This window comes from Tachypleus tridentatus, chromosome 12, assembly GCF_004210375.1.
Source record: "Tachypleus tridentatus isolate NWPU-2018 chromosome 12, ASM421037v1, whole genome shotgun sequence".
In the NCBI taxonomy this organism is placed as follows: Eukaryota; Metazoa; Arthropoda; class Merostomata; order Xiphosura; family Limulidae; genus Tachypleus; species Tachypleus tridentatus.
The window spans coordinates 11,193,750-11,221,716 of NC_134836.1; the positions used below are offsets into that span (position 1 = coordinate 11,193,750).

General features: G+C 31.3%; 1 protein-coding gene and 1 long non-coding RNA gene across 6 annotated transcripts in view; one reads left to right on the forward strand and one right to left on the reverse strand.

The window, feature by feature from the left end:
- Window positions 1-23,663, forward strand: part of LOC143234486 (uncharacterized) — a 31,852-nt gene extending 8,189 nt beyond the window's left edge. For both annotated transcript variants that reach the window (XR_013018684.1, XR_013018685.1), the window contains exon 3: window positions 23,296-23,663. This is a non-coding gene — a long non-coding RNA (uncharacterized LOC143234486). The remainder of the gene's footprint in view (window positions 1-23,295) is intronic.
- LOC143234485 (protein bicaudal D-like) lies at window positions 130-27,967 on the reverse strand. Of its 4 annotated transcripts, XM_076471876.1 has the most exons (15): window positions 27,819-27,967; window positions 27,728-27,760; window positions 26,497-26,749; window positions 23,275-23,415; window positions 20,343-20,567; window positions 19,876-20,122; window positions 18,935-19,039; window positions 17,295-17,392; window positions 14,859-15,047; window positions 14,342-14,533; window positions 12,501-12,579; window positions 10,836-10,952; window positions 3,014-3,744; window positions 2,515-2,560; window positions 130-1,874 (listed from the first exon to the last, which is right to left on the reverse strand). In XM_076471876.1, the coding sequence occupies exons 3-14, from the start codon at window positions 26,722-26,724 to the stop codon at window positions 2,528-2,530; spliced, it is 2,385 nt and encodes a 794-aa protein (XP_076327991.1). In that variant the 5' UTR covers window positions 26,725-26,749; window positions 27,728-27,760; window positions 27,819-27,967; the 3' UTR covers window positions 130-1,874; window positions 2,515-2,527. The 4 variants fall into 4 exon arrangements, with proteins under 4 accessions (XP_076327991.1, XP_076327994.1, XP_076327992.1 ...); XM_076471879.1 differs by having other exon boundaries at window positions 130-884; window positions 27,728-27,967; XM_076471877.1 differs by having other exon boundaries at window positions 130-1,781; window positions 27,728-27,967.

The window sequence follows — 27,967 nt, forward strand, 5'->3', positions numbered from 1 at the left end:
AGTCCCACATAAATATAGTCCAATAGTTTTCCAACACTCCCAGATAAACATAGAACAAGTTTTTCAACAGTTCCACATAACTATACCCCTATAGTTTTTAATAATACTTCTACATAAATATGCTACAAGTCATATTTGTGAAGTTAAATTTTATTACATATATAAAAACAATACAGTACGACATAAATAAAAGTAATTCTGAGATCAACAAGTAGTTTAAGCCTATGAATTATAAAATATTACACATAAAATAATTTAATTACTGATAAATACAAATGGATTTGTAATATTCATAAAATTTATTGTTATTACCACATAGTAATTGCTTGCATAGCTTTGTAGCATCTACATGGAAAATAGACCATTAAATTTAACCATCTGAGATGCCAAGGATGGGGAAGCATCTTCCTTTTTACATGCTTTCAAAGGCTACTGATATAAAATATTGATGCAGAAAAACTAGAAAGTTAACACTAGATAATGTAGGTACAACACACTTTCCTAGCATAAAGAGAATAATATCTGTGATGTAATTCTAACAAATCACACTTCTTATTTGCAACTCATGGACTGAAAACAATGCTATATTACTAAAACTGAAAACAGTAGTTTGTTGTAACCTAAATACATCTTTCATTTTCCCATTCCAATCCAATACATCTGCCTCACAACTGCTGAAATTCTAAGTTCTAATAGTGAGACAAACAAGATGTTCCATTACATGCAAGGTTACTAACAGTTGTTTGATATCATTGTGCATTTGAAGATTAGGATGGTTCCAACAGCCCTTTTTTCAGTTTGTGTATGGATAAGAACTTCTTATAAGTGATGTAACATGGAACAATGAAGATGCAGACAACTTAGTAGACAGGATGGATAAGTTTCTTACAGGTTATGGAACAAGGAAAAATATAAACATAAAACTCTTGGGATGCATATTACCTACAGCATTTCTCCATGACTGATTAAATTCTGAAGGAAAATATATACACTTTCACTAGTAAAAGTTATGATAACACCAATGATTATATATAACAAAATACTTGCACAACAATTAGCAAAACACAAATGTGAAATATTTCTGCAGTGAAGATAGACTGTTTTAAAATAATGCTTTAAACAGTAACTGAAGAAAACTTGCAGGTTGATTGTTAATTAATGAACGAGTTTGAGGTAATGCTTTAAATCAATTTCACACTGATGTGCGTTAATTTCAAATAAACATTTTTTGTGAATTCCTGTAAAAACAGTTTAAACTGTAGTGAGCTTATTACCAATTACTATAATATAGTGCATTTAACAACTGTTACTGCCTTGTTGAATTATGTGATCCATGCATATTATTTAATACCCCATCTGCAAGTCAGGGAAACATTTTTGTGGAGTTGATTCATAAAATAAGCTTTCTGGTATTTGTATCTATACATTCTGAGTAGAGATTTCAACCAGTGGTATCTGGAATCCAAACAGGCCAACTAGGTTGGCTTAATTTTCACTAGTTTTGAGTCTGAGTGAGTAAAACCCATCCAATCACTAATATGAAACACTGTAGTGGTAAAGTGTTGTACAATACAGTACCTGCTTTCTTAACTCTATCAAACAATTTCCTCTGTGGTTTTTGCAAGTTCTGTCAATATCTTAGGGAAACTCAATGATGATTACTTGATGTTGTAAAGTAGCAAAGTAGAGTATCAGCCTGAACACTTCTATTTTGTACAAGAGGACCACAATCCTACTACATCCATAAACTCTGCATTTTTCTGTCCAAACACTATTAATCCCTGCAAGAATGTACATTTCTTTCATTCTTACTTGAATACCTGAAAGTAAGACATCTCTCTGCCCACCAAATCTTCTATAATTCACCTCACCAACTTGCCAATTGGGTGTTAATATTAAGAAACATAAATTAGTAGAAAGATAACACATTATTATTAAAGAAAAATAAACTTGACTTTTTATAGAAATTACAAATTCAAAATCTGTTCATGCAAAACGTTTACACAATTTAAAAATTTACATCAAAATGTCCAATACCGTATCCATGATTTTGTTGATTTTTTTTCCTATAAGAATCCTGATTTTATAAGGATATTTTGTTCATCTCTCTAACTGTTCTCAGTAACTTACTGATGAATGCTAGGTACAGCATATATTCTGTAGACCAGTTCTCAGTAACTTACTGATGAATGCTAGGTACAACATATATTCTGTAGACCAGTTCTCAGTAACTTACTGATGAATGCTAGGTACAGCATATATTCTGCATTTTATCTAATGGCATCCTTAAAGCAGTTTAAGTGATGTTATAAAGTTGTTTTTCATTAAGTATTCATCACTCACAATTGAGAGTGGATCTGTAAACAGAAACCATGGGGTGTAAGTTTAACAATAACATTTGTTTCTCTAATCCATAATAAGACGCGTGTTTTGTTTATAGACATATAAATATTTATTACATGTTTTGTTCACGATAACAAATCTGTATAAAGAAATAATTTACTTCTTCCTTACCATAACAGAAGTTTCATTTTCTACTAATTCCCCCTGTACTTCTCCTCTGTTAACAAATACATAAAACTTGAAATTACACAAGAGCAGAAGTTAATAAACTTATTCTTAACTGTAACATATTTACACAAGTGTAATATTTCTTTACAACTTCTCCAAAGAAGTTTACTCACTTAAGAAATTCATGTTAATACATTTATTAAACTCCTTAACCCTTATCTGCATGTTGCCTTACTATGTTTTTTGAACATGTATACACACTTATAATATGCATATTTCTTTAATATACATTTTGAACATGTTAATACACTCATAATGCACATTTCTCAAATACATTATTTTAGTACTTATAATGTGCAAGTTATTTTGATATATCTTTTGAACAAGCACATCAAATTCAAGAAGTATTTGTTGTTTTTATCGAGTTATTTTAACCAGGTTTTTAAGCTACTACTTTCTCTCTTCAAAGAAAACCAATCGTTATCACTAATTTTCAACTTACCCTCTGAAAAGCCATACAACCACGACTGTCTTGTTGTCTCATGTAATTAGATTCTTGCTCCATTTCCAAGTTTTCTAGACGTTGGGTTAGGGCTAGTTTCTGATGAATTACTCTCCGTAGAAGGGAGTTAAGGGTTTTTTTTTCCTGTTCTGCTGCATATAACTGTCTGTGAAGTTCCTCCACCTGAGAGATATACTCTTCACTACGAGCAGTAAACATGGCTTTCAAGGATGTAAACATTGCAGCCCCTTCCTTTAAAGTTTTGAGTTCATTCCTCAATTTGACCATAGTTTCATCAGCAACTGTTTTTTCCTTTTCGTATTTGCTTTTCAGATCGGCTAGAGCAACTTCAGCATTGTGTTTGTTGGTTTTTAAAAGGGTTCGAAGTGTCACAATTTGTTCCCTCTTTGTTGAAACTTGTGACTGCAGTTCAGTGACCTGCACCTTCATGTCAGTGGCTACTGCATCATCAGTTTCAGGTAAGTGGTATAACTTATGGTTTACAATGCCAATTGTCTTATGCACTGCTTGCTTCAGGTGACACACTTGATCGTGGATTGTCTTCAGAAGTTGACCACAAACAGCTGGATTGCTTTTGGTGTTCAATTTTCCACAACCACCTTCAAACACTTTGGTGTTTGCATCTGTTTTCAGTGTTCCTATCAGAATGTTCATCTTGTTATCTGTTTCTACAGAGTTCTGTCCTTGTGAGAGCTGAGCATTATCTTTCTCTATAATGATATGGCAAAACTTTTTGTACAAATAATGATAACACACATTTTCTTTAACTCTTTAAACCTAAGTGGATGTTGCCAACACCCAACTGAAAATCCCAATTTACCAGTCGGATGTTGACAGCATCTGATAACGTTTCTTTGGCTGAAAAAGAAAACAAAAAATCTCATCCAGATCATGTTATTATTCAACTTTCATAAATAGACCAGAAATTTTATAAGGTATGGTGACAATTATTTTGATATCATGAAAATAATTCTGTGAGAATGGGCCAAAAATAGAGTTTAAAGAGCTCAAGTATATGGAAGAATTTCATTACTGCACACAGTAAAACATGATAAAAATCACTTGAGAACTGGATTTTAGAAATTAAACTCATTCCATATAGATTAATTTTCATTACAATCTTATTTATCTAGTGTTATGCTATCATCTTTCATCACACCAAGACAGTTAAACAACATTTTCTCCAACTTGCTATAGTACAACCATACTGGAGTGCAAATAAAATTGTAGACTGTTTGGTTAGCATTTTTTGTTACCATTCATTTATCTACTGTATCTTTGCAAAACTCTTTACTATATTTCATTCTTTTGAAAATTACCTTTTGTTTTTCTTTATTTGTCTTAAATAATTATTACCTTTTCAATTGGATTTTTTTTTCTAAATTGCAGTTGTGGTACAGGAAAACACCACGTTTTTATCCCCTTAGTTAATGTGAAATCTTTAAAGCTTCAATGTGCTTTCTGTTGATTTTATATCAAGGTATCCATTAGTACAGAATTACTAAATTTATCTCACTGTAGCTATTTGCAGGACAGGTCATATCACCAAAGACTTTTTCCCATTAAAAAAATATAGTAGTATATGACATTATAAATAGTGTAATTATTTCTTGTGTTAAACAGGGTGGTTTTCTCGAGGCTTGACACTTCCTTTGTTGACTTGGGAGTGGCCCTCAGTTACAAGATCTGTACCTTGAAGCACATTTTTCTGTTTAACTTTGAATTTTAATGTCTTGTTTAATCTTACCACATTTTTTCACTTGTTTATCCATTTGGTATTTGGACCTTGCTTATGCTTCATTTTAAATTTGATTATGTCTGTCTTTTTAATAAAAATTGTTGATTTGTGCAATTTGGTGTTTAATTAGACTTGGTGAAACTTTTATTCCATGACATAGTATCTGACAGACTGCCTGTTCATTCTCAGAAAAATCAGTGAATCTGAGAATAGCTAACATACATGTTTTTGTAATTCTACCATTGACTGATACCTTCTTATTAACGTACTTCCCTTAAACAAATAACTTTACCATATTGTTATATATTTTTTCTTTCCTTTTTCCAAATTTTATCTGCATGTAATAACCTTTCAGTGTTTAATTCTTTTTTTAAAATGAATCATGTTTTATGTGTTCCTATTCACAACTGCACCTATCAGGTCTTCCCAAAGGACATTTCTTTAAGCCAGTTCTATCTTCTCTAGATCTAAACTGTTTAATTATTTGTTGGAGCTTACTTTGAATACTAGTTTTTAAAATAAAGTTTAGGTCTGTAGCATGTCTGGTCTCATTTTAACAATGTCTGTGTTCACAGTATCTTATAAGGGACATGTAAAAGCTAAAAGAACAAATAGTGTCCTTCAGTAAAATGCGATTTAGTCAGTCAACATGAACAGAAGTATATTGTCATATTTTTACTTCACGTTTATTTTTTTGTATAAAACATTATTATTAACAATAAACAATAGTGCACATGTTAAGTACTCACAGTTTAATGTGTGTGTGATAAGTGCAAGAAGTGAGATTTACTGGGAATCCTGGACTGGTATGCACTTTTAAGGAAGCTAATAGTGAAGATGAACACTTTGCATCTACGTGGGCTGAAAGAGAAACTGGAAGTTACTCTAAATAGGATAGAAGCAATAGATAAAGAGAAGTGTAAAAATTGACAGAATTTCAAGAGAAACTTAAGCTTTTCAATGTGAAGGATACAGTGGCTAATAATTTTTCTGTAAGTAAGGAACAATACTACTAAGTCTAGTAGTAATATATTTAATTACAATAAGCAAGTTCTATTAAGTAATAGATTTTTAGCCTTTAAATGATGAACTACAAAAGGATGGGATAACAAAAGAGACAGGGATGGGAATGAAAAAATATAAGAATGTTATCATTATATGAGATTGTTTAGTGTAACACATTTATAGGAGAGTCTGTTAGGTAAATAAGGAGAAAATAATTAGGTTATGCTAACCAGGGGCAATAATAGAGAATAAAACTGACAGAACAAGTGATATAGCAAAGCATGCTAGCAATGATGAAGAATCTTGAGTGCATACAGGAGCTAATGTAGGGAAGGGTAAAAAATGGGTAATAACATAATTTGTCAGAGATACTACTGAGACATAGTTGTGGGAATGTAATTACAAATAGGTCACTAAAGCTTATGTTAGTATGAGCAGGTTAGTTAGTTGGATTTATGAGACAGTTCAGTGGGTAAAGGGAACTTTTTGGAATGGATGGTTTACATTTAAATAGGGTATGGGGTGGCATGTTTCCAAGAGTACTAATACAACTGTAAGGATAGCTTTAAACTAAAATTAGATGATGGAGACAGTCAGAATGATGAAGAAAAAACAGAGGGATATGAAGTGGTAGGAAAGTAGCTCGAATGTCAAGTTCAATTGTTATTACTGAAGTGCTAAAAGTATAAGAAATAAAATGCATTACTTTAGATCACTGGTCAGAACAGAGGATTTTGACGTAATGGGAGTAACTAAAATGTAGTTAATTGTTGAACTTTATGACAGTGATTTCTTTGAACTAGAGAATTTTAGGTTCACATAATAGAGTACTAGAAAGAGGGGAGAGATTAACCTTTGTGTAAAATGAGAGTTATAGTCACTGAGCATATCAATGATAATAGCAAGGAGAGTGCATCCATTTAATTTGTTATTAGTGGATTTAAAGGGAAAAGTTTATAATGGACATTTGTTAAAGACCACTAGATTATACTGATAACACTAGAGAGAAGTCCTATAGGGATATAAAAATTCAACTGTCAATGAGTTTATAATTATGGGAGATTATAATTTTAGGCATATAGATTGGGAAATGTTATAGTCAAATCATTATGGAGACAGGTTTTTATAGACTGTTCAAGATGTTTTAACCTACTTGAAACAATGCTAATTAAGATTTATTGTTATGTGATATTTTAGGTTATTTCTAAAGATATATTTAATAAAAGTGTAATAAGGTTATAATTCCATTGTATAGATCAAGAATTAAGCTACATTTACAGTATTATGTCCATTCTTTGGCTCTGTACCTTAGGAATGGCACTGAATTTTTGAAAATGGTTCAGAGAAGGGTTACTAGTATAAAACCTAGGATGGAGAGGTTGTCATATAAGGACAGCTTAAAGTCTCCAAAATGATTTTCTCCAAGAAGAGTTACAGGGGATCTGATTGAGGAGTTTAACTCTTTCTGTCTGGATCACTGAATTATATCAACCTTGTAACCACTAAATAACCATCAAAGTGTTTTCATATAATAACTTTAATATGGCAAGTGTACCTTCATGAAACTAAGTTTTGAGTAAACATTATAAAAGTTTTCTGTACAAAAAAAAATTCAGATTTGTTTCAGTGTACTCAGTAAACATAAATTAAGTATTTTCACTACTAATTTCTCTTTGAATATAGAAAGTCAAAGTGTCAGTTAATCTGAATATAAAGTGATTTTATGTTAAGGTTAAAAATATTTTTGTTCATCTGAAAATTGTCAAATTTCATTTTATCAACATCTAAAACCTTCTAAATATTAAATGTTTTTTCAATTAGACTTTATATCAGGTCATCCCATAAGTAATGTCCAAAAATTTAATACAGAAAATGCATCATCATTTCTGTCTTTGTAGAAGGCTTTAACGACTAAAATATGTAGTAGGACGTGTATAAAAGTGTTCAGACAAATAAAAGAAAGTAACCCAACTCCACTTCTTCAGATCATTAATCAAATAAACTTATGAAGATGGATGTATCTGAAGAGCACATTAAGCATATAATGCTTTATGAGTAAAAAAAGGCAATAGTGCAGCAGACACTACACAAAACATTCAAGGTGTTTATGGTGTGGAGTTTTTCAATGAAAGAAAATGTCGAAGGTGGTTTCAGATGTTTAGATCAGGTGACTACAGCTTAAGGGATGTGCCATGTTCAGGTCGTCTTGCACTTGATGACGATTGTGCTGTAACAGTTGAAGAACTAGCATAGAGACTTAATTCAACCTATTTGACAGTCCACTGTCATCTGCAACAGCTTGGAAAGGTGTCAAAACTTGGAAAATGTGTCCCCCCCATGAGTTGACAGAAGCTGACTTTACAGCAAGAGTGGACATTTGCACTTCTCTGCACTCTCATAAATGTAACTCATCTTTTTTGGACATGTTAGTGGTTGGAAATGAAAAATGGATATTTTATAAAAATGTTAGGAGCTGTAGACAATGGCTCAGTGTAGGTAAACTGGCTAAAGCACACCACAAAATTGACCTCCACCCTAGGAAAGTCTTGTTAAGCATTTGGTGGGATGTTGTTGGTGTGATCCACTTTGAGTTGCTGCCACTCAATGTAACAATTACATTAGACTTCTACTGTCAATAGTTAGAGCACGTGAATGTTGCACTGATAGAAAAAAGGCCTACTATGATGAATCATAAAGGTGTTGTGTTACACCAGGATAGTACGAGGCCCCATACCGCAAGGATCACATTTGCAAAGGTTGAAGAGCTAGACTGGGAAAAAGTTCCACATCCTCCTTATTCTTCAGATCTTGCTCCATCTGATTATCATCTATTCTGAAGTTTGCAAAAGTATCTTGATGGAAAAGAACTTGGAACACATGAAGATGTCAGAACTACCCTCTCTACATTCTATTGCTCCAAACCCCAAGAATTTTATAGAAGTGACATTCAGAAGTTTATGAATTGTTGGCAGGAAGTAATTAATAATATTAAGACATACATTATTGAATAAAAAATATTAAAAGCATTTGAAATCCATTCTCTTTTTCTGAACCTAAAATCAGGCATTACTTAAGGGATGACCTAATATTTTTTCTTATTTTCCCCACCTTGACTCCATAGATACTTGGTTCATTTGACCAACCTTGTAACCACCTTAAAATATGAAATATGTCTAAACAACCTTTTTTTTTTTTATTTCTAGAATGATTCCAAATTGTCACAGGAAAATACCGTTATTTATCCTAAATAGCTTAGGGCTTAATTTTTAACAGTCTGTATCTGTTTATAGTTAAATTTATTGTTTTATTGCCCTGTGAACCATGTTTAATTTATAATCTGCCACGAGTTGTAACTGATTTGGTTAGTGCATGGCTCTAGTCATTGTACTGAATGACATTATTCACATGCTAGTCCCAAGCTAATCTCATCATTCATTTTTAATGTCAAGTTTCTAATTTTTGCGTTTTAGTTTCTTTTATAATAATTAACAAGTACATACAAAAAAGAAGAAATACAGTACTTATTTTTCATGTCTTATAAATTGCTGATGAAATTTAAGCCTATTTTTTTTTGTGATGATTGTACTTGCACATTAAATATTTATTTATTTAAAGAATTTACCTAATGAAACAGAATAACATGTACAAAGCAAACAGTGTCCTATAAGTATTATAATTTAACTAGTTTTCTAACTTAGCTCATCATAACTTAACACAGTATTATAAGACATTTGATAGATTAAAATCTTATTTTTCTGTTGGTTATAAATGTTATAAAAGAAAATGTCAGAGAGAAAATTATTTGCAACTTGCCAAAGGTTGTGGCATGAAAACTATTAGGGGAATTTACAGTGCTGATTCATCAACTTATTTTTTGTTTTGTTCTTAATGAAGAAGGCAGAATAGTAAGAGATATAAATGTAAATTCTGGCAGGGTAAAAGTCACCTACAGGTAAGACAATATTATTTTTCTAAAAACTGGTTGGCCTTTGGAATGGATTGCCTTAAGATGTAGTACGAGAAGCTAATTTAAGGAAATATAAAGGAAGGATTGATAAATACTTGAATGACAGGGCTGGCTACAAGTGTCTTGTCTGAAAGTTTAGTTTAATAGGTGGGACACATAAGATAGACCAACAGGTACTTTGTTCTTTGTGAATTACATAGTTATACATATAACCTTATATAAATATAATACTACTGTCTTTTGTTTCTTCATGTAACAACTTCCCAGGGTGTGGATTGGTCTTAACCAAAAGTGGTAGAGAGGTTTACTAGTTATAGGAGGAGATACATACAAAATTTCAGTTTTGAATTTTGCAGTTTTTATTGGTGTTTTTTAACAACTACTTCACCCCTGTTAATGGATCCTCACCAAATTTGGCATAAAGTTTTGATAGATCCATATGGAGATACAGCCAAATTTTTGGTTTCACATTTTTTGTTTTGCAGTTTTCAAGAGCGTTTTTGTACAAAGGCATATAAAAGAAGCAACTCTTCATATCCTAAAATAACCTTTCATTAATCATGAATTTACAGAACTCCTGTCCAGGAGACGAGTACTCCCAGCTAGTAAATAAATAGTTCTATCTAGAATTAGTGTATCTAATATTATTAGACAATCAGATCAACACTGTATAAATATAATGAAATCAATCCAAATCAAAAGGGTTAAAACACAAATTTGAACATTTTATGTGAGTGTATTATTCAAAATTCTTAAAATTATATAACATGATACTCGGACATTTAAAAATAAACTAATTTTTAGAAAAATCATGCCTCACATCTATGTAAAATGAAAGAAATATGAAAGTTATATACAATCTGTGACTTCATACAGGTTTGACTAGATATATTTACAGGATACACATCATTCTGTAGCTTCAACCTTATGAACACCAGGGGAGTTCACTCTCCCCTTTATTAAAAAGGGAGTGCCACTCTCACCTCTATCGAGATTACACAAGTTTATTATTACCTTAATGAAACAAGGAGTTCATCCTCACCTTTGTTTTAGTAACTATAGTCTCACTGAAGGAAGGATATAAGACTCACCAATATGTTGAGATCCCTTGGCATGGTCCAGTATGACTCTCCTTGGGGTCTCACCATTTACTACACAAACGTAGTGATACAGTTGTGCTAGTTCTTCAGAAATAGCTACTAGGTCTTCCTGTAGAAACAGGAACGAAAAACAATATCTCACAATGGAAGAATAACTATGTAACAAAACTAAATCTCTTCACTGCTGAAGAATTTTACAGCAAATAATTTACTAGTTTGATTATACATATGAAAAACTTCATTCCACATACTATTATCACTATGTATACATAAAATACAGATTCTATTACGAGGTAAAGTTTTACAAACAGTAAATATTTCTTTAATCCCTTTAAAAATTAGTTCATGAGCAGAGAAAATAAAATGAAGTGAAAAATATAATCACAGAGTAAAAGAAATAAATTTAATACAAGATAACTTGCTAATCTAGAAACGGGTGGTACAGTATAACAGCAAGACATGGCTAACATCTAGAGTAATTGACAATAGGATGTTGCATTGCAATATATATATTTACCTGGGACTGATAAGGGGGCACAACTCAGAGGATACATTGAGATACTCATAATATATACATATACATTGGGATACTGACAATATATTTATTTAGGAACTGATAATAACATGTCACATTGGTATCTTCATAAAACATCTATTTTGGAACTGATGCTACCATGTTACACTGGGATACTGATAACATATCTACTTAGGAGTTAATGATACCATATTACATTCAGATATTTATAACATATCTCCATAGGAACTGATCATGCCATGTTACATTGGGGTATTCATAACACATGCACTTTAGAACTAATGATACCATGTTATATTGGGCCATTCATAATATATCAATTTGGAAGTAACAATGCCATATTACATTGATATATTCATATGTCTGTCTGTCTATTTAGGAACTGACAATGCCATGTTACACATTAGGATATTCATAAAATACCTACTTAGAAACTGATGATGCCATATTACACTGGGATGTGGAAGTGAATAAAGAAACTTACTATTGGTACACATTACAGTGGGCAAAGAGAACAAGTTATGACACTTTAATTTTTGAACAGTTATAGGTCTTTTGGGACTGTTTCAGGCTATCATTTATCATACTGTCCTCAAGGCAACATTGATATTTGTATTTACAACAAGACCCGTAAATGAAATGTTGTCCATTTCATAAAGAACATACCCTAAAATACTTATCACCTTTGATGAATTTTAATCTTCTGTCTCTAAGTCTTCTGTTATTAACAATTTCAGTTTCATGTACCCTCTTCAGTGCCTTATGCATGGCTGCTGCTAAAGCATATATTTTTACTACAATATTTTTGCATGGAGTGTCTTCAGCTGGCCAACTTGTTTCTCATGTAGTATATTTCAGTCCTAGGAGCTATGATTGATCCACATAACTACTACTAAGAATAGTATGACAATCAATTATAAGCTATCAATATCTAATTTGTCTCAGGTTAGTCAATTTGCACCAATACATGGTTAACTTTCCATAGCATTTGCTTTCATATTATTTTTCTCTCTAACTGCAATTATTACCAAAACTGTACTTTGCTAAAAATAGAAGAAAATATGTCATTGAATTAAAACCTTTTTTATGCATACACATTAAATTAGGAACATTTAGACTTCCCTGACTTTCTCCACAAATCTCTTCCATTACCAAAAGGTCATCCTTTGCATGTGTAAGCTGCTGCATATTGTCTTGAAGCTGTTCAGAAAAAAAATAAGTATTTGAAACATTTCTTTAAAACACTTTTCTTTGTCAAGAAATACATCAAAGAAAGAAAATGACATCATATATTAATTAGCTTAAATTGTGATGAAATGGGTAAGACTCTTAATCACAGTTTAACAAAAATGTTTCTAATAATACAGTACCTAACCTTTCCCAAGTAGGCTTACAAACTGGCCGAATTTCTGTCAAGTTTGTAGCATATGTATATAGGAATGAAATCCACATAAAAATCATTAAAAAAATACAAAACTTACATTAGGCTTAAAAATTTATTAAGGTTGAAAATACCTACATTTACATTAGCATTTTTATTGAAAACAAAAGATTATTAATTACATATATTTATATTACCACAAATTCTCCTCATCTTGTATTTAAGTATATTACATATTCTCAGAATTTTGTCTTTACGTGTATTATCATAAATTCTTACCAAGTGTTCAATTATCTTAAGATTTTCACATGACCCAAACACAGTAAAAACTTGTCTTACTTAATATTAGTATGTCAGTGAGAATTGGGAAAAACTACTAAAACTACCTTTTACATCAATAGTTTTTCCCAATAGGAATGGCAATAAACATTTTTACATATATCATTAAATCACACAAACAGTCATAAAAACCAATTCACTAGCTATACAACAAGAAAAATTAAGATTTTGATGCTTTATCCATGTTTCACCATCTCACATAAAAAACAACTGACACTAACTAATATCCTCTAACAAAAACCAGCAATTCATGTCTTTTATCTAAGTATCATCAGCTTACAGAAATGTGTACAAACTAGGATTGAACATTTCATTACAGAAGTCAATATGCTATGCATCTAGATATTGATGTTGCAATATAATACATAATTAGATACCAATAGTTTGTTACAAAGTTTGAACGTAATGTCTGTAATTTATTATTTATATTACTAACAATGTCTTATTTAAGTATTTCACACTTTACAGTGCTTTTTTTTTCAAATTTTCAGATTTGATAAACTAAATGACAGCTGTCAAGAGAAGTAAAATTAAAAAAAAGTTTCTGTACATCTATTTCATTATTGTTAATTTATGTTACATGTTTTTGATAAAAGAAATGAAGACATGGTATTCAATACTCATCTTTCTTCATTGAATCATTTTTCAGTGAAAATAGTTTCAGAAATTTTCATTTGTTTTCTGTACACAATACTTACAATGTTTACTCAAAGCTTACAAATTTCATGAAGATTCATAAATTGTATCATATCAGACAATGTATTGATACAGTCATATAATGGCTTCGTGAAATGATGCTCTTATTGCTGTATCACCACATAGTCAATACAAATGAATAACACTAACTAATACACTAGAGTTCTGTGCTCTATCCAGTGAGTAACACAACAATACAAATCAGTGTTCTTGTAATGGATGAAGAATACAGTTTATATATTTACCTGTGATTCAAAATATCCTATATTGTCTCAGTTAAGAAATGTAGTTAATGCTAAATGAAACATACTTATATTTAGCATACCATATAGCACATTTAACATACCATGTGAGAATGGTTACTTTTAGTATATTGTGTTGGTGCGTTACAGTAGCGGGAAGTGGAAAATTGAACTTCAGCAAGTAGAGACAACACTTTTAGAGCAACCAAGCAACGTACCTCCTTTTTGAGTTTGGCGACTTCATCTAGGTGTTCTGTCAGAGACTTCTCATTGTAACAGTTAATCAAATCTCCAGGAAACTTACCTTCTTTCTGAGTTTGGTGACTTCATCTCGGAGTTCTGTCAGAGACTCCTCACTGTGTTGATTAGTTGCATACTCTTGTTCTTGAAGATTTTGAACATCTATCTGAAGTTCTCCAACCATTTGAACTGCTAGTTGATACTTCTTCTGGCGTTTCTGGAGTAGTTTCTGAAGTCGCATCAACTCTGGTATAACCTGACACAATTGAAAGTCAATACAACTTATGTTACATGATGTTAGAATACTATTTAGTTAAAACAGAAAAGATTAAAAACTTGTAGGCCTTATTTTCAATATATTTATGCTGTACCTTAAGTCTTGTTAAGTCACTAGTCAGTGCACCATAGTTCACAAAGTTAAATATGCAAGAGACAGATAAAAAAAAAAAGATTGTTGAGATGTCAAGTTGTTTCTTTGAAATAATCTTTTACCATAAAAAATATATATAATCTTACATGATAAAACCTTTAGAAATGAATATTAGTAGAAACATGTATAGTAATATCACAATATATCAGACCTTATCATTTCCTTTGCCACTTTGTCTTTCATCTTCTTCTATTCTCCTGTGATGTGTGACTAGGGCCCTGACATGGTCAATCACTTTAGCCACTCGATTGTGTTGGTGGTTTAACTCAGTTTTTGTCCTTTCAAGAATCTCTTGAGATTCCCCAAGTTGTACACTTAGCAATGACTTCTCATTCTCAGCCTTGAAATACAGATTGTTCACAGTTAGGTGCCTACAACTGATAATCAGTTGTTATGAACTCTTATTAAAGTGCTGTAGAATTGAAGTAAGGTCTTATGACAAAGCTACTTATTACTTGTCCATTCTACTTCTATGTTTGCCACAAGCTGTGCTCTTGGTTTAAAAATCTGGATAAATTAACTTAGACACCATATAAATACTAGCGGCTACTAAACCTGAACACTATATTAGTACTAATGTCAACTGAACCTGGATATTGCATGGATACTATTGTCCATTACACCTGGATATGACATGGGTACTAATGTTCACTGTACCTGGACACTACAAGAATACTATTGCCCCTTACACATGGATACTAATGTTCAATACATTAAAAAGGTGAAATAAAGAAGATTTAACTGTAATTGTGCTACTGTATTAAAAGTAAAAAACACAAACATATTTGGGCACAATGAAAGATAACACCTTTATTATTGAATTTTGCATTTTTTTTTTACTTTTAATAAACAGTTAACTATTCGAAGTTGAGATATAGAGATTATATTCCCTGATTTAGATTCTATAAATACTTAAAAAAAGAAAATTTTAGTCATACTACGTAATGAAAAAAAAACAAAGAATAAACACCAGAAGGTGATTTAATGACCTCTGTGTAGGCCTAGTGGTGTTCCAAATGAGAAAGAAATGAGGGGGGGGGGTTAATCGGGACTGGAACAACCTGATTTGGTATCACACTTCTTTTATATTTCATGCACTGGCACAGTGTTGGTTCTGAATAATATGACTATTTTTTCAAATAGGCACACTAATATAAATCACTGAAACTACTGTATAAATGTCTAATATTTACACTGCATACAGTTTTTCTACTATGTATTGGTATGACATCTACAGGTCACTGGTACAACCAAATATCAGTTGAAATGGTGGTGAAAAACCTACAACATCATGTTCTTCATAAAGCTATTAACTAAGGAAAAATCATATGATGTGTGAAGTAGTGAAAGGGTTAAACATCAGGTCAAAGCTCTAATGATTAGATGTATAGTTTAACATCATTTAGAAACCTTCTTGATGTATAAACAGCAGCTTACATCACATCACTATAAGCCGTATCACACACAGTTTGAAAACAAATGAGATTTAAACGGTATGTTACCAAACACGAAACTATCATGCAGACAGATTTAACAAGTACTATGTTTTCATGATGTCTTAAAGTAAACTAATGATGACATTATGGTTTTAATGAATAGATGTAATAGCTCAGAAAAGTTGATTAATTTAGCAAAGATTTTATCTTTAAGATCAAAATTTCCTATAGTAAAATTCAAAATGTATAAAGTTGTTATGACAACACAAGAAGTTTCTTAGAACAAAACTGCAGTAAAACTTAACCTACACGTTTTTAATATTATACATATCAACTACCCTAAGAACATTCAAGACTGTAAAAAATTATCATAAAGTTTTATTTACTCATAAAGAAACTTCAGATAAATACCTGTAAAGTGTTAATTAGAACCATGGAAATTAATTAATTCAAGATTGAGACTTAGTAGTAAATGTTTTGTCTCTATAAAAGTAAAACTATAAATGTTCCAAATTATACTGTATTTTACTGAATATCTTAGCCTTTAGGCACTTATTGACTTGTGTATGAAGTAACTGTAATTTTGTACCTACTTGGCAAATATAACACAACTACTGAAAACACAAAACTTATTCTCAGAATGTTCATTCTACAATGAATTACTTGTTAAAAGGTGAGATAAGCATATGATATTGAATAATGTATCTACTTCTCCTGGGTTTCTCATATAATCCTGTACTATATATTCACTTGATTCATGTCTAATAAAATCATGTACTACATTCCTCTCCTCCGTCTCTAAGACAATCCTAAACTATATATCTACCTGCTCCGTGTCTCTATTAGAATCCTTTACTACATACCACTCCTGAATATCTAATACAATCCTGAACTATACAAGATATCTACTTGTTTTGTGTCTAATACATATTTACTTTACCTTTAATTTCACTGTTAGTTTGTAAACACACAACCAAGAGCTATTACAGACAACACCTCTTTGTTCTAACTAGTTTGTAAACATATAATTGTGAGCTACTAAAGATAATACCTACCTGCTCTAACTAGTTTGTCAACACAATCCTGAGCTATAAAAGATAACACCTAATTACCTGTAAACACAATACTGAACTATTAGAGATAATAACTACCTCTTCTAACTGCTTCTCCAGCCTCCTTATTTCACTTAAATGAATTTCATTAAACAAGTCTTTTACTGTTTCTGGTTGAGATTCTTCAATTTTGTCAACTATTCATAAATACAAAACAAAATTTTAGAAGCAATTATTATTTGTTTTTTTTATATGTACATTGTAGAAAAATTAAGAGCATTCATGATTAAGTGAAACAATACAACACACACCATAAATTTGTAAAATGAAGTAAAAATGATCTGATCCACAGTGTTAGAGACTTAATCCCACATGGCAACAACATTTGTAGGGAGAAAATATATTCACAACTAGCAGAGACATACAACAAATGTGTAGTCAAATCAACATAACTTCCTAAAATACATAATTTCTAGAATAATACAAAAGAAATCTAATTGGAGGCACTGAAATCGGTAAGTCCACCTGTCTTAGGCCTAACATTAGTTAGCCTTTTTTACATATGGCCTATATTTGATAAATATATAAATTAACACTGTAATTGTCTACTTTAATTTTTATGGTTAAATTTTGCCATAGTTAATACTAATAATAAAATTATAATGTTAATTTAAGATTTCACGTCTTTAAAACATTGAAAATATTTTAATATGTCAATGTACAAATATGTCTACTAAGACATATTTACATCTGCTTGAGTGAAGTGCATATGCAGTTATGCAATAAGGTAAATATACATTTTCACTATTACTAAACAGTAAAAATGTGTAAACACTCTTTGCTATCATTTCTAGTTGAGAATAATCAGTCCTATATTAGACAATATTTAATCTTATCTACATTCTTTATTCAAGTGAAATTCTATAACACTTAGAAATACAGATGTGTGGCAACATCTGTATTACTAGGATTTTTCCTGCTTGGGAGACATTGTCAAAAAGAAAAAATCAAGAATAAATATATTACTTATAAATGAAAAACAAAAACTCACACAACGTTTTGAGATAAAACACAGAAAAAATCATAAACAAGGGATAAAATTGCAATATTAATGAAAAATAGAAAACAATCTGTAATTTAACCCTCAAATTACCCATGGGACTCTATTATATCATTCTCAGCAATATGTTTTATTTTTTTACCACACTCAGTTAAAGAATTAGCCAATAAAACATGGATGAAGACACTAACCTTCTACCCAAAATATGTATAGGACCTTAGTGGAAGTTAGCAGGATTAGCTGCAATGTCAGTGTTAGTTTTTCTTTAAATTTTGTATGTGGTTTTTATACTATTACAAATCCTGTAATGAAAATTCCATTGACACTAATTAGATACATGAACAGCATAAGAAAATGTGTTTAAAAAATGGGGGGCACTATATTGATCGCATTTTTAATTCTAGGGTTAAAAAAAACATTTATACAGTTTACCAAAAGCAAAAAAATTACTAAGGAACTAGAAATTTCATTTGTTTTTAATGGTAAATGTAACTGATATCTCAAATGGCACATTTGTATTAATGTTTGCCAAAAACAAACTGAACACTTCAAAAATTATAAAAACTTTAAGATATTTTCAATAGTAGAAACAATTCTTCTAAACCACATAACTTTTCTACTTGTCAATCTGCATCTAATATGATTATTGGCTATTATAAATAAGTACAAGTAAACTTACAGTCTCCACTAGCAAGTTTCTCCATAAAGTCTGCTTCAAGCTGCTTTAGAACTTCCTCTTCACCAGTATCTTCTTCCTCTTCCGGTCTTTCTTCATCATTTCGAGCTGAAATTAATCAATGTAAGCTAGAAGTTTTATGGGTACACTAATTAAAGTTAGTCAGTTAGTTTTATGTATAAATTAGTCAACTATTTAGCTAGCTGTTTTAATATCACATGTATTAATCAGTTTCAAGTCATTTTATGAGTAAATAAATTAGTAAGGTTAACTATCACTTTTATATTTAAATTAATTAATAATGCTAACTATCAGTTTTATGTTAAAATTATTTTTTTAGGTTAATTATCAGTCTAATTTGTAAATAAGTCAATAAGGTTAAGTGTCAGATTTATGTGCAAGTTAATTAATCAGGTTGACTATCAAAATTTAATAAGGAACATACAAATATAAAAATTTGGAGACAGCTTACATGGATAATGAAAAAACTTCACTAACAATTTATAACGTTTCAGTAACATCATGCCATCATCAGGTAGATAAACAAAACACATTTATAATAAAGTTTCCTTTATTATCCATTCAAGATGACTCCAAATTTTTAGGTTAACTTGTAGTTTCATGTGTATATCAATTAATAAGATTAATTTACATTTTTATGTATTATTTAACGTGCGAGTTTTAATAAAGCACAATTATCGTTTCTTAAGACTTTGTGAAAAAAGACATATTACAGGACTGGCTGAAGAAAGATATTTACTTCACCTGCATTTACTGCCTTTTCCTTCTCATGAGTGGTGACAATACAAATACTGCTTTTCACAACATGAAAACCTTAATAAGTTCCTTCTTTTATACTGGCTTGTATTGGTGTTCACATTACAAAGTGTTAAGGTTAACAAATATAAAACCACAAAACTTAATGAATTAAACCAGTCACTTACTTCCATATTTGAAGTTGTATAATGTTAAATTATTCAAATTGAAAATGGACTCCGAGTTCACTCGATTATTCAACTCTTTCTTTAATGCATATTTCTGTTCTCTCTCTGACTGTAATGCCTCTATTGCTTCTTCAAGTTGCTTTTCTGCTATTTGTTTTAATAACATCAGTTCTTCTGCTTGTGAACGTACCGTTTTTACTTCTTCTTGCAGTTGTTTAACTTCATATTTGGTTCCTTCAAACTCAACCTGAGATAAAATCAAGCTGCAGGTTAATTTTAATTAAAATTAATGACTGCAGACCATGACTTTTCTGAAAGCCAAGAAAATAGAGAACATAATATTTAAGAAACTGGAGATGCTTTGATTGAAGCTTTGAATGCATTTTTAAAATTACATGTCACTGGAATATAGTCTCAACATAAAATACAAGGAAGTTACCCAATAGAACTAAAATGGTTTATTTCACCTGTGATGAACGGAGTTGTGAGACCTGTTTCTGTAAGGAGATATTTTCCTCTTCAAGTTCATTGTTATCACTTAAGAGTCTTCCTTCTCTAATTTCAAATTCTTTCAACTCTGACTTCAAGCTTTTCTTTTCCCATTCACTAGTATCAATTTGTTTTGATAAAGTTTGATTTTCCTGGTGAATATGATCACTCTCTGCTTTTACATGGGCAAGCTCCTGTTTTACCTGTCAAAAAACACATCAAGGAATGAACACAGAATTATTGTCACTTACATTTGTTATTATTGGGATATTTTACAATATTCTAACTTAATCCTCCTAGAACACGTGTAACCCAAACCTTTATATGGAACCCATCAAAACAAAAAAAGCATCTAATTATTAATTAGTAACAAACTTTTTCTTTAAACATGACTAGACTAACTGCTACATTTATCCTGCATTCCAGCTAATATTGCTCTGCCATTTTCAGGGTATTCCTGTACCAATAGTAGCTGGGATTTGGTCTTCAGTCTATGTGTTATCCACTTGAGATCTGAACAGAGACCAGATTGATCCCAGAAAAAGAAATTAATAATTACATTTATGTACTTGTATGAGTCCATAACCATGGCACAGAAAGTGTTATAAGTATTATACAACAAACAAGCCAGAGCAAATTACAGTAAAACAATCAGGTCAAAGTTAACATTTTCTAACACTGAAAATGTGCTTTTTAAAGGTACTTATCTCCTCCCATTCAAAGCCATCTAAACCTTGACTTGCTCTACAGGTACTGCTCTTCACCCAGTAATGAACAGAATAAGACACATAGGGTGGAACTTAACAGATAGGCATGATATCATGTAATACAGATTCTGCCCATGGATATAAGATAGTATACAAGATGTCTACACATGTAACAAGTGTGAGCACGTGACACAATCACAGTTACATATAAGAATACACAGCTAGTGTAAAGAACTGCAAACATATATGAATTGGACAAGTGATGTACATCCAAGCATAAAACATCTGGGTAAAGTGCCTTGGAATACACTGGATTATGACAAATATAATCCATCCAGTTAAAAACAACAGTGGAAGAACCTTTCATAGTATTTTTCATTTCATATACTGTATGCAACAGATTGTGTGATCAACAAGTGCAGTCTGCCTGGGCAAAATGTGTGGGGGAAATGGTGCAAGTAATTATGGAATATGTGAACTACAATCCATTTGGACAGTAAACATCCAATGGAAGCACCTTGCATAAGATTGACCAAATTATATTTTGAATATAATATTTTACGAGATCAACATGTGCAGCCCACACAGGTAAAAAAATACCCAGTGGAAGTGCCTTGTAATACGATGTAAAATGGCAAGTGTGGTCCATCTGAGAAGAAAACAACTTCTGGTGGAAATGCCTTGTTTGCAAGTTATTTAGAAATCAATAACTATGATCCACACACTGAGGAAGAACTTTGCATAAAAATTTGTATTTTGTATCAACATGTGTAGTCTGCCTGGACAAAAACATCTGGGAGAAGTGATATGGATTGAGCATATTATGATAATGCATGATATGAAATATAACGGTGATATCCCTCTTCTCAAAGAAAGGGTATGTATGACTATGAAGTTGTGTTTTTGTTTTTAATTTCATGCAAAGCTACATGAGAGCTATCTGCTATAGCCCAGCCTAATTTAGCAGTGTAAGACTAGAGGGAAGGCAGCTAGTCATAACAACCAATCACCAACAATTGGGATACTGTTTTATCAATTGAACAGTAGGATTGACTGTCACATTATAATGCTCCCAAGGCTGAAAGAACAGGCATGTTTGGTGCGACAGGGATTTGAATTCACGACCCTTAGATTATGAGTCAAGCACCCTAACCATTTGGCCATACCTGGCACGTTTTTTCTTTCCTTTCAATTTTTAGAGCAGTCACCTTCTCAAAACTGTCTGCAGACAGCAAAGGCTGATTATATTTGGATTTGGGATGATATGAGCTTGAACACACACCATCTCACTCTCCTAATTTGTATTTAATTTTTAAGTTTTTAAATGAAATTCTTCATGAGAGACTGGCAAACAGAGGTTAAGACTAATAGATGGTGTATCCCCACCATGATATGGGTCCTATTTCTTAGTCACCTCCAAATGCCAGGGCATATTTCATATACCACATGATAGACTGTACCCTTGGGATTCCTTCATTTTAAGCAATATTTTTTAAATTTAATGTTGTTCTTTGTTTGGGTTTGTTTTGTAAATTTATAAACAAGTCCAAACAAAATTTAAAAAAAGGGACAGGCTATGATGTGGGATATAAAATATACCCTATGTTTTGGAAGTGACTACAGAAGTAGGACCCACACTACAGTGGGGATACACCAACTATGAGTCTTAAACTCCATTCGCCAGTCTCACATGAAGAATAAAATAATCAAAAGAAATATAAATAAAAATTAAGAGAGCTAGAGATGTGGGACACCAGTTAATTATATCCAATATATAATATGGATGTGGGAAATCAGATAAATATATCCAGTACATAATACTGATGTAGGACACCAGATAAAATAAATATATTTAATGCATAATACTGAATTGTGAATTGGGCCATTGAAACTACACTGCATGGTTATTGTCAAGATGTATGATTATCAGACAGTGCATGACTGGTCAAGGCAACATGGACTGTAATGATGTGATGAAGCTCTAAAATCTTTAATATAACATACTTGACCCTCTGTAAGCTCAAATAGATACATAAAATAGGATTACTGTAATTTTCACAATTTTAGATAAAAACACTAACTTGTAAGATTGTACTACAGTTCAAACTCTTATTTAAATCAGTGAACTTCCATTTTTCTCTTTAGTTAACATGTGTACAATTAAAATACATAATCAGAACACAATAACAGATGTATGAAATACCTGTTTCATTTCTCGTTCTAGCTCAAGAAGAGTTGATACAAAAGAAGCTTCTTTATGGGCTGTTTCTTTCAGTAGACTTTCTTCCTGTTCAATCTCTGATGTAACTGATGCTTTTTGACTTGACTGGAACTTACAGAATGTCTACAAAAAGAGAAATGTGTAAAACAGAAGTTTTCATGCTACTGGGAAAAAATAAATCCAGTTCTTATAAGGAGTGATTTGTTTATTTATATAATGGCACAACTGTAAAATAACTAATACAAAGGCTTTCTAAGATCTGGCAAGAAATAAAACACTTATTACATTAATAAGTTGCATGAAACCCAATTACCTGAAAACAAAATAAAATGTATAAAGGAAAACTATAACAACATATGATAGCTGGGTAATACTGATGAGAGAAATTAGTTCAATATAAACAGTATATGATACTATTGTGGAACCTTTTTTCTCAATATCCAATATATAATACTGATGTGTGACACCAGCTAAATATCAGGTTGTTTGAAAAATAAAGGCAGATTTTTGATAATAGAATTTTAGTCATTTATAGGTAAAAGAAACCTGTCTTTTTTTTTACAACTTTTTATATACCATTGAAAAACTAAAGCTTTCTTCTATTCATTAGTGCTTTTATTATTTTCTAAAACTTTATTTCCAATATTTCAGACTCTTACAGTTAATTATGGAATAAAAAAAGTTGCATATATCATTTGTTTGCAAAAATTCAAACTTGGTCATAATGCATTGCAAATAGCTTGTAATATATCAACCAAGCATGAGACAAAGGTACCACCTTCAAATATAAAGTACAGCATTGGTTCCAAAAGTTTTGTAATGGACACGTGAATATTGAAGATAAAGAGAGCAGAGGATGTTCTTCTACTGTTGAAAATGACCAACTGAGAGCACTAGTGACAAGAAACCCATGCCAAACTGTTTAAGAATTGGGTTTGGCATTTCTACAATTTCAGACCATATTGAGCAAATTGGAAAAGTGAAAAAGCTTAACAAGCGAGTTCCACACAAACTCAGTGAAAATCAGAAAAAATTGCCATTTTGAATTTAGATGTTGATTTTGTACAACAGAAATAACCCATTTCTTGATCAAGTTGTTACCTGCAATGAAAAATGGGCCCTTTACAACAACAGAAAGTGATCTGCACAATGACTCAACCGTAACAAGGCTCCGAAACACTTCCCAAAGCCAAAATTGCACCAACATGAGATTATGGTCACTGTATGGTGGCCTGAGGCCAGTATTATCCATTACACCTTGCTCAACCAGGACCAGAAAATCACTGTGGAGGTTTACAGTCAAGAATTGGAAGAAATTCACAGAAAGTTGCATGAAAAAAATGCCAGTATTCATCAAATGAAGAAAGCCAATCTTGCTTCATGAAAATACTTGGCCACATGTTGCTCAAATGACACTCCAGAAGTTCAGTGAATTGGGTTATGAAACATTGCCTCATCCTCCTTACTCCCAAGACCTGTTGCCTGCTAATTATTGCTTTTTAAAGCATTTGGACAACTTTTTATAGGAGAAAAGATTCAACAACAGTGCAGCAGCAGAAAATAGCTTTAAAGAATTTTTTAGTTCTAGGACTTCAGAGTTTTATCATCATAGCATAAGTAATCTTGTTTCTTGTTGGCAAAATTGTGTAGATTTACTAAGTTCCTAGTTTGATTAATGAAGTCGCTTTTGAATTTTTTATTTATTAAAGTTACAAATTAATAACCACCATTATTTTTTGCACAACCTAATATATCCATTATATAATACTGATGTGGGACACCAGGTAAATTTATCCAATATATATAAAATGGATTCAAGAAGGTTATCTATTACTTTAAGATTATCTATTAGTTAATAGTTACTAATAGCAACTTCAGTTATTATGAAGGCAGCAGTTTTAGCCCGTCTGATGAGTTATCTTGATAGATAACATATGTGAAAGTTAGTGAAATACCATATTGCTTCTGACAATGACTGAAGAAGGTCGAAATGTTGTTTACTACTCTACTAGTGCTTTCTCTATCAATACCAGGCATTTTTAAATATATAATTATCTACAAGTGGGTTTTTCTTGTCATCACAGATAAATGGCTAATATCAAAAGAGCATACGTTTCTTGATTAAATAAAGAAAATTTTCAATGATATATTAAAGTTAATTAAAATTAATGTTATGTTCTGAGTAAAATATATTGTGTTGGAAACACCAGGTATTATATAATGGATATATTAATCTTCTGGAATTAAAAAAGAAAAGATTCAACAACAGTGCAGCAGCAGAAAATAGCTTTAAAGAATTTTTTAGTTCTAGGACTTCAGAGTTTTATCATCATAGCATAAGTAATCTTGTTTCTTGTTGGCAAAATTGTGTAGATTTACTAAGTTCCTAGTTTGATTAATGAAGTCGCTTTTGAATTTTTTATTTATTAAAGTTACAAATTAATAACCACCATTATTTTTTGCACAACCTAATATATCCATTATATAATACTGATGTGGGACACCAGGTATCATATAATGGATATATTAATCTTCTGGAATTAAAAAGGAAATTCAAACCCTAAAATAAACCCTGGAATAAGTCTTTCCATTGGGCCTTAAATTAACCAAGATCCCTGGTAAAAGGGTCCATGACAAACTGATTGACATAATGGTCTTTGAAAAGTGGCAGATGAAAAATTCCTTGACAACCTGGTAGATCCTTGATAAAAGAGTTAGATGGAAATGTCCTTGACAAAACTTTCAGATGAAACATCTCTGATGTAACCAACAGACATGAACAACCTCAAGTAAATCAGTACACAGAAATTTCCTTACACGAATTAGAAATAATTTTGATAAGATAGTCTGATAAAAAAAAAAACCCTAAGAGATGAAAATGTTGCAAATTAAACTGAAATGAATTTGACAACATTAGTAAATAGAAACTTCTTAACCAAAATTGGTATATTAGATATCCTTGACAAAACTAATTAAATCTTTTATGGTTTTGAATGTTTGAAATACTTTAATAACTTTACACATAAATACAATATTAAGGTCTCCAGTTTGTCATGATTACACGCATAAAACAGTTAAATGGTTTATCAAAGGTTCCTTACATACATACAGGGTATTAAGATTATGCACACATTATAAAACACAAACCTAACAACTTCAATAAAGTCGTGTGATTTATTATTTTGTTGTTTATTTTCTTATCACCTCTTTCAAAGAATCCAGCTCATGTTTAGATGCATCCAGCAAGGTCTCAAGATCCCGACATCTTTGTTGAAGTGCAATTTTCTCATCTAGCAACACCAAACCATACTGAGCAGACTTCTTTTTTTCAAGACTGGTTTTGACCAGCTCACGATGCAGATGGTCCAACTCTGCTCTGAGACGATCTCTTTCCATAGTCAGTTCACTAATACTTTTCTCTTGGTCTTCCATTCCAAGACTTAGTTAATAAGGAAATCTGACAGATTTAAAAATCTTTGAATGTATATTCATAAATAGAACCTCATAGATAACTTCTTAAAAAAACAACAAGAAACATTTGACTTGCAAAAACTTTCCAGGACTCATAGTACCTTCTCTTATACTGAAATTTCTCTTTTAAAAAGTAACAAACATGAAAAAAAGAAGATAAACAACAGTACATATTGGTCTGAACCTCCAGAAACGTTTAAATAATATAATTCATGTAAAAAAACAATAATAATTCAATTTAATAGTATCAAACTGTATTTGATACAAACAAGATAAATTTCTTGAGATTATAGATAATTCAAAATTTCACTGTTGGACAAGTCAAACATTAGGTACTAAGACATATATACACTATCTCAAACACTCATGAAGCTAGTTACTGAACAAGCCTCAACAGCCACAGTAGTTAATCCAAAAGTTCTTCCATTCAGTATCTAGTAAAACCTTTGTCAATTGTGTATACTAAGTCAACGTAGTTTTCTTTCCCCAAGTAGATGAAATTTCCCTGTCCCATTTTCATATCTAAACTAGGTTAATATGAAATACAGCTTTGTTACCTGTTTCCAGCCAACAATACAAACACAATCTTAACAGTATTTTCAAATGAGATATACAACTAAATCCAACTAAATTTAAATACACACTCAACCACTGTAACTAATTAGCTTAGTCTCGTTCTTTCGATTTACTTGTTTAAGAGTTAGTGGGTTGAATGGTACAATTCTTCAAAGTCAAACTCGGTAAAATGTAGTGACAAGTGGTGAATGTTAATGAATAATACAGTGGTTTGTTCATTTCTAGTATTTAAAAAACACCAAATGAACGAAAAAACATTTTTTTGAATAGCTTTGAAGAACAAATAAATAGCATAAATGTGAACTATTCTTCAAAACTTTTATAAATAAAAGGTTCATTATTGTGAGTAAAGTTATGCTAGACATACAATCACCACAATACAACTTACAAGTATAAATTAAATATTGTTATGACAATCCAGCAACAACGACGCTTATCATCAAATTCCAAGAATTTATTTCGCTAGATTTATAACACATCAACTCTGATATTAAGCAAATTCAAATGTATTCCGATTATGTAACATAATCTCTCCATGCACGATCAAGACGTACACTAACGCCAGAACATAAAATGTTTTCCACTTAACACCAGTCTAAGATTCCAAGAAGCTTGCAATGCTACTTCT

Excerpts from the sequence above, each read along its gene's own strand:
- LOC143234485 (XM_076471876.1), bottom strand. The coding sequence starts at position 26,724 with ATGGAAGACCAAGAGAAAAGTATTAGTGAACTGACTATGGAAAGAGAT. Across the intron at positions 20,568-23,274 it reads TAGAACGAGAAATGAAACAG|GTAAAACAGGAGCTTGCCCA; the intron begins GTATTTCATACA and ends GTTTTTTGACAG. Across the intron at positions 17,393-18,934 it reads GAAACTTGCTAGTGGAGACT|TTGACAAAATTGAAGAATCT; the intron begins GTAAGTTTACTT and ends ATTTATGAATAG.